Below are 8,389 nucleotides of genomic sequence, written 5' to 3'. Positions count from 1 at the left end.
TTTGGCTGGGAATGAACCATATATATTAAGAGATGAACACGGTGCTCTCAGTATCCGATACTCACCTTTTGGTATCAATACTTTATGCAGTATTGCGTTTTTCGACAACACGAATGTACACTTGTGTATCACCTGCTGTGTTTGGTACTGGTTGTATAACACTGTACAACAAAAATAAAAATAAGAATAAAAAATAACATTGCACATGTTTTTTTTGTTATATATATATATATTAAAGACTTGACCAACTTTTGGTTCAGGAACTTTGTTTATCTGTGGAATACAACGTTAAATGAGGTCAAATTGACCCCAAGGATAATAGGAGAGTTAAAGGAAACTTGTTTGCCTTGTGAACATTTCAACATATTAACAATGTGAGAAAAGGTCACCCATCCCCAGTGCGTTACTGTAATTGAGTTGCTTTCATGGGTACTTTTGAGTATATTTCTGAATCAGTAATTTTAGGTTCAGGTTACCTTTCTACACCTCACCTCATATATATATATATATATTTCTATTGCTGCAAAATCAGAATGTAGAATATCTTAACATTTCGTGCACTTCCACCTACACAGTCATATCAATAAAGCTCATGAAAGTATATTTTACCAATTCAGAGTCTCAACAACTCTGTCTCCACCCTTTCCTCTGCACACACCCAACACAGCATAACGTGGATGGCTGTTCATCATAGGAATGGGATCCACACAAGGTTCCTGCTGCTTAACAGAAGGTTTTCCTTGCCGCCATGATGAATTCATGTTGGGTGTGGGATACATATGTATGTGTATACACGTATATATGCATATGTGTGTATCCATAAAATGAAGAGTCCGTCCTTAAGACTGCTCTACTGTAAAGTGTCTTGAGATACCATTGGTTATGATTTGGCGCTATACAAATAAAGATTGATTGATTGATTGATTGAATTCATAGAAATGTGTTTTCTCTTCTCCTTTTTTTCCACCTCATCGTCACGGGTGTCAGAAACCGTTTTTACACAGAGGCTGATTTAAATCTGCCAGTTTCAGATCATGTGCTGTGTTATTTTAATGTTGGCTGAAGGCAAATGTGTATTTACAGATCTTTAATTTCTGTAAAACGTCAGTGCAAACAGCCTTTTGACTTGTGAGATAGAGTGAACATATTTTTTGTAGTATTGTGAATCACAATGATAATAAAAAAATAGGATAGGGGATAAAACCTGGAAAAATGGGCTATAAATAGCCCAAACATGTAGAATTAATTAAGTGAACTGCTATAGTTATGGAAAGAGGAGGAGCAGCTGATCACTTTGCTAAATCCTTGATTATTAGATTTATACTTTTTTTTAAATCTCCCAGAGGGTAAATTCACACGCACACAAAAAAAATCTTAATATATTAACCGAGATACAAACTCGGGTCTCTCACATGTCAGGCGAGAATCACTGAGCTAGCATTATATATGATGTGATTCTGAATATTAAGCATTCACACGGTCAGCTATTGTCTGCCAGCCTTTCATTTTCTCCTTTTTAGCAGCGCTGCTTGTTCCTTTTTTCCGTATCATGTCTTATTTCTTCTCTTTTTGGGTTACTTTTGGGGTACAGGGGAGTCTCACAATCACGGACCGTCACCCACATGTACAATGAGCTTTAGTTTAGGTTAGAATACATTTAGCAAGATCAGAAATGAGCTGTGGCTATAGATTTTAGGTATAGAATAAAACTTTAGGTGCGTTTGAAGAAATAAAAATTCACAAAAATGTCAAATTAGCCTTATACTTATGAGAAATCATATTTTAGGGTCAGAGTCATTTTTATTTTATTGAAGTTTAATATATAGGCATTAGTTTTTAGCTCTACAATCATTTAAATTAGATTTTTTTCTTTTTCTCATTTTTTCACAGGGAGAAGTTAGCTGTCAATTAAGTTAGGATTAGGCCAGGTGTGCGTAATTAAGCAACACGTAAGTTCATCAAATTTAGGTTTAGGGCCAAGTGTGAGAAATTTATGGTTAGGTAAGGTCACTGATTTTAGGTTTAGGGCCAGGTAAGTATTTTTTAGGTTTAGGTCAAGGTCACCGTTTTAGGTTTAGGGTCAGGTAAGTATGTTAAGGTTAGGACAAGTTATAGGGCTCTAGGTTTAGAGTGGTGTTAGGGTTAAGGGTTAGGGTTAGTGGAGGCCCGCGGTGTACGGTCCATCAAGAACCCAGGGCCGGAACCCCCACATTCAAAGTCCCACCACCCAAAGGTGATGGGGGTACAAAAAATTAAGCTTTAACGCTTGGAGGTCCATTGCGCCAACGTTTCGGTCTTTTTTATCCTTCATCAGGCGCTATAGGACCGTGTGTGTGTGTGTGTGTGTGTGTGTGGCTCCTTTTGCCATCTCTCCACACTGTGTCCTTCAGCTTCCTTCTATGTCCAACTGTTCCCTTCTGATGTTTCCCCTCTTCTGTGCTTTGACTTTGTGTTGCTCCTTTTATAAACTCTGATTGTGTTTCGTGTACGTTCAATGTTCTTCTTTACTTTAACTCCTCCCCTTCTTTCTTTTTCCACTTTGTGTCTTCTTCCTTTTTCCTTTCCAAAATTCCTTCCTTATCTATCCTCTTTTTGCTTACAAATCCTTTCTTTTCTTTAACTAAATTTCTTCCTTTCTTTGCTTTAGCTTCCATTGTTTTTTGTTTTATATATTGTCTCGTATTCTTTACTTCCAACGTCCTGTCCCGACCTCTTTTTGGGTTACTTTTGGGGTACAGGGGAGTCTCACAATCACGGACCGTCACCCACATGTACAATGAGCTTTAGTTTAGGTTAGAATACATTTAGCAAGATCAGAAATGAGCTGTGGCTATAGATTTTAGGTTTAGAATAAAACTTTAGGTGCGTTCAAAGGAATAAAAATTCACAAAAATGTCAAATTAGCCTTATACTTATGAGAAATCATATATTAGGGTCAGAATCATTTGTATTTTATTGAAGTTTAATATATAGGCATTAGTTTTTAGCTCTACAATCATTTAAATTAGATTATTTTTCTTTTTTTCACAGGGAGAAGTTAGCTGTCAATTAAGTTAGGATTAGGCCAGGTGTGCGTAATTAAGCAACAGGTAAGTTCATCAAATTTGCGCTCGGACATCATCTGCAATTCAGATTGGTCGACTGGATGTGCAGCGAGCACATCAGCATTAGCATCAATCACTAAGCATTTAACTCAGTAAGCCGTAAGAAAGGATGTTGGAAATGGCTTTCCTCAAGATTTTTTCTATAAATCATTGCAAGAGTTACCAAACACAATGGTTTCCCATTACCAGTACATTCATTGTACAAGGGAAATAAAGGAAGGAAAAAAAGTAATAAAAGACCAACAACTCACAAACACAGACCATACACCTGTACGTATGAGGGGCGTGCTGTTGAAACTTCTCTTTACGTTTCACTCTCCTATGATCCTCAAATATTACTGACACATTTTAACCTTGGGGTCAATCTGACCCCAGGGATATTTTCCCCCAGAAAAGGATTTTCAACATGTAGTGTTGACGTTCGATAGCATGTGCAGACAAAGTAGGGAAAAAATAAAGAAATTGGAGTGAAACAACCAAAAAAAAAAAAAAACGAGAGCAATTAGTTGTAGACAACAATTAAAATGATATCATAGTAAAAGTAGATTATACACATCATACAGGACCACAACTACAACATTACTTACAGTCAAATACAAGCGCCATCAAAAGAAGAGGTGACAAGTAATGAAGTACAAATACTGTGTTATTGTACTCAAGTAAAGTACAAAAAACAGAAAAAACTGCTTAGGGTCAGACCTTCGAAGATGTCTTCATTTTATAGTTAGAAATTTTTCAAGTTTTTCAAAATGTTAAACTCAAAGTTGCTCCCGGTTTAATTGAGAGTTTGCATTTATTTATTTATTTAACATTTTTATTTACACATTTCTATCTATAATGAGTGCTAAAATCTCCTGGTGTTCATAAAGGTTAACAGGTTTAATGTATTTCCATGTACAGGTTTTCTACAAGTTTTTGAAAATGTTGAAATCAAAGCTGCTCTGGGTTTTATTGATTATTTGTACTTTTTGTTCTTGTTTTAAATTCTCCAGGTGTTCAAAGGCAACAGATTTAACTTGTTTCCATGTACCAGTATTCTATTTTTTTAATGTAGTTTTATTATTGAAGGGTAAAGCCACACCCATTGCTATGGGCGGGCCTTAGGGGGCCTGGTCTGCCCCAAAAAGGATTGTGCCACCCCACTCGTGATATATATATATATGTATAAATATGCAAATACAAGCACCGCTTTTTAGCCCAGTGTAAACACATCATTTTTTTTTTTTTTTTATTGCAAGTCTTAATTTATTTATCTTTAGCAACACTGCATCATTAATTTCACAGATGTTATATTTTTTAGACCTGTATTATACCCATTATTAATAGACATACAGGCTGTATGTCTAATAATAATCTGCTTAAGTGTGCCATGATACAAATGTAATCATTAAATGCAGCTTTGCAGAACAGCTCAATGTTGACAGGTCATCATGGTAACTCAAAGATAAGTTAGAACAGCAGAAGTTGACAGGTAGTCATGGTAACGGCAGGATAATTTAGAACAACTCAATGTTGCCAGTTAGTCATGGTAACGCAAGAATAAGTTCAAAGCAGCTTAGAATCAACAAGAGTGACTGCACAAAGGGCTTTTAGAAGCAACTAAAGTGGGTCTAATATCCTTTTAAAACAACAACACGCAAATATTGACCAGCAGGTGTCCTCAGTGAGCAACGTTTGTAACTAAGGTGAGTTTCTCGTAATATTGTAAAATAACAAAAAGAACTAAACATGAACGTGTGCCTTTTTCATCTCGTTCAGCATCTGATACAATGTTAATGCATCACCAGTTGACATGTAAATTCACAATAGACCCTAACTCACTAATTAGTAAGGACTGTTCTTGTTACTTGCTAACGTGTACACACCAAAATGCAATTTAACTTAACATGCAGGTGGGATACGAAAAAAATCCTGAGTTTTCATTAGTTGTCATGTTTTATTTACTAGTTAACTTGTGCAATTTTAGTAAACACCCTCAAACTAGGCAAACAATTAAATAATAAAAATTGAAAAAGGGCTGTAAAATTATATAAAATAAGACGGAAACCAAAAACAAAACTCTTACATTATAATAGAAGTTAAAATGATGAGATATTCAAACACTAAATGACAACATTATTAAATTATTAAATGAACTCAATTTCATATTGACATTAAATTAGAGGTTCAGGACCAACCAACCACCGTTTCAACAAATTGTGACCAAAAGCAAGGAAAATATAATTATATAAATCTCAAATCTATACACGGAAAATATGATCGATGAGGAACTTTGCCTCCAGAAAATGATTTTCATCATGTAGTGTTGACCTTCAACAGCATGTGCAGAAATTAATTGCACACAATTAAAATCAAATTAGATTATACACATTGTACAGGACCAGGAAGATAAAATTCCTTACTGTCAAATACCACCTCCATCAAAACATAAAGTTAATCTGTAAAGCCACACCCAATGCTATGGGCGGGCCTAAGGTAACCTGGCCCGCCCCAAAATAATTGTGCCGCCCCACGTGATACATAAATCTATGTACTGTATATATGCTAATACAAGTTTATTTAGCTGAGTGTAACAAAGCACCCACGTTTGCAAAACGTAATTTTGCAACTTTATTTATCTTTAGCAACACTACTCAATGACTTCCACAGATGGAATATTTTTTAGACCGGTATCATACACATTAATAATAATTAATATGCTTAAATGTGCTATGATACACATTTAGTCATTAAATGCAGCATTGCAGAACAGCTCATTGTTGACAGGTAGTCACGTAACTCAGGATAAGTTAAAAGCTGCTTAGAATCAACAAGAGTGACTGCACAAAGGGCTTTTAAAAACAACTAAAGTGGGTCTAATATTGACCAGCAGGTGTCCTCAGTGAGCAACGTTTGGGACCAAGGTGAGTTCTTTGTAATAGTGTAAATATTGTAAAATAACAAATAGAACTAAACTTGAACGTGTGCCTTTTTCAACTCGTTCAGCCTCTGATTTAACGTATACACACAAAGATGAACTTTAAGTTAACATGCAGGTGGGATACAAACAAAACTCCAGAGTTAGATAACGAGTGCAAATTTAGTCAATTGAAAAATTTAAATAAAATCGGACTGAAAAATTGTATAAAGTAACGGAAAACAAAACAAAACTCTTACATCAGAGTGGAAGTTAAAATTATAAACTATTTAAACATGAAATGACAAAATATGAAATAAAACAACAATTAAAAAGTTGCCCCTGAGTAACCAATAACTGTTTCATTTTCTTTCATCTCTTCCACAGGGACGCCGTTTCCATAGCAATGGCCAGCAGATATACCCAGGGGAACCCCTCATCCTTCCACCTCATCTATCCACAGAGCCCTGCACCAGCTATGACTGCATCCGGTAATATACCGTTGGTCCACCCGTTCAAATTCTGCCAGCGCCGGGAGAGGATGGACTGGAGGCAGATCAACGCTTTCGACATAGATCTGATGGTGAGCCAGGAAGACGTGAACCTGCTCCGGGAGCACATCAACATGGTGACCTTTGGCAGCCTGGAGGGCGAGTGTTGCCTTCGATGCAGATACCCCGTGGATCCCGCCTTAATGAAACTGCTGAAGCTGGCTCAGCTCTCCCTGGAGTGGCTCTTACACTCCCAGAAGGTCCTCACAGAACAACTGCACGCCTCCAAGGAGTGGCTGGCGGTGGCCAGCACGGAGCACCAGAAGATGCTTGGGCAACTGAATAAGAAGGAGAAGAAGGAGAAGGCATTGGTCCTCGAGCTGAAGCATCGTAAGAAGATCATCCGCTCCCAGCAGTCCCAGTTCGCCTCAGAGATCATCAGCAGTGAGAAGTGCCAACATTGTGAGAAGTTCTTCCTCAGCTCCTCCCTTCTCCAAAACCACATGAAGCGTCGGCATCCAAAGCAGTATGACATCCAGTGGGTGTCCGACACGAAGAATAAATCTGTTGCCATTGACCTGAAATCAGAGAACGACAGCCTCAAATTAGAAAACGACAGCCTCAAATCAGAGGTCGGCAGACTGAAAGAGCAGATTGATCAGCAGCGTCAGGACTTTGAAGCCAAAATAGAAAATCAGAAAATTGAGCATCAGTCGCAGAAAGATCTGCTGACAAAGCGTTGCGTTAAGGCCGAGATGATGGCCCAGATGGAAAAAAAGACCGAGGACAACAGGGACGGCATGCTCAGGAAGATGGAGTTCTTCGACAATCAAAACACCCAGGATCTGAGCGTAGTCAATCAGAATCAACATGTCAGACACGAGAAACGTGTCAGCCCTGTGCACTTGGAGTCGGAGAACAACGTGGACAGCAACAGGGAGATCAAGACCGACCAGATGTTGGTGCAAAAAATTAAGAAACAAGAAAAAACATGGAAATCCACATTGGAGGAAATGAAAGTCCTGCACGACTCTGAGAAGAACACGCTACTGGACTTGCTGAGCATAATGCAGATATACGAGTCGGAGAATCAGGAGATACGCCAGAAGCTGCAGGAGAAGACAAAAATCATCCGAGCTCAGAGGAAAAAGATAAAGAGCATAAAATCAAACTCACTCATCAGTTCACCCGCACCAGAGGAGTTGATAGGGAAGGAGGAAGTCGTCTGTGCTCAAAGAAAACCAGTCATTGTGAGTTCACCCATACCAGAGGAGTTGTCAGAGGAGGAGGAAGTCATCTGTGCTCAAAAAGAACCAGTCATTGTCAGTTCACCCGCACCAGACAAGTTGTCAGAGGAGGAAGACTCACGCAGCATGTCTGAAAAGAGGCCAGCGGGGAGACTGCCTGAGCCTGAGGTCAGGAAGAAGCTGGAACAGATGGTAGTCGGGCAGCTGGAGAGTCAGAGAAAGAAAGCTTCCAGGAGTCTTACAGACAAGACACCTCCGTTGAGTTCCATTGAGAAACCGTGCTCTGAGCTGGAAAAGGAGGAGCCTATAGAACACCTGCGGAGTCAATCCCCACAGCCCAGTCGGAGCCAGGTGGACAACTCTACAAAAACAAAGAGCCATGAAGATTTGGAGATTGACCCCCAACAGCTGCAGAGTCTCGGAGACCAGAACAGCAACACGGAGAATAGAGACCAAAAGCAAAAAAAGAAAACCAACAAAGTGGTCAGAAAAATGCAGAAAATGGCACAAAAATGGAAACAGTTTTGGAGTCGTCGGAGGAGAAGCACTGTGGAAGAGCCTGAACCAGCACCAGCAAGTCTTTCCGATGCAGGGACAGGAAGCACTCTGAACAGCAGCCAGGGTTCCCTCAGCGACAGCAGTGACTCATAG

General features: G+C 38.8%; 1 protein-coding gene across 1 annotated transcript; it reads left to right on the top strand.

Annotated features, from left to right (window-relative positions):
* Positions 1 to 4,734: 4,734 nt before the first annotated feature.
* LOC114461640 (zinc finger protein Dzip1-like) lies at positions 4,735 to 8,389 on the top strand. Its single transcript, XM_028443877.1, has 2 exons — positions 4,735 to 4,789; positions 6,388 to 8,389. Exon 2 carries the CDS (start codon positions 6,407 to 6,409, stop codon positions 8,387 to 8,389), a length of 1,983 nt encoding a protein of 660 aa, XP_028299678.1. The 5' UTR covers positions 4,735 to 4,789; positions 6,388 to 6,406.

The sequence above is a fragment of the Gouania willdenowi genome, chromosome 4 (genome assembly GCF_900634775.1).
Source record: "Gouania willdenowi chromosome 4, fGouWil2.1, whole genome shotgun sequence".
Classification (NCBI taxonomy): domain Eukaryota; kingdom Metazoa; phylum Chordata; class Actinopteri; order Blenniiformes; family Gobiesocidae; genus Gouania; species Gouania willdenowi.
Note: the sequence above shows the minus strand (reverse complement) of the source record. Positions and strands in the feature narration are given on the sequence as shown.

Coding starts and splice junctions, on each gene's coding strand:
- LOC114461640 (XM_028443877.1), top strand. CDS start 6,407: ATGGCCAGCAGATATACCCAGGGGAACCCCTCATCCTTCCACCTCATC.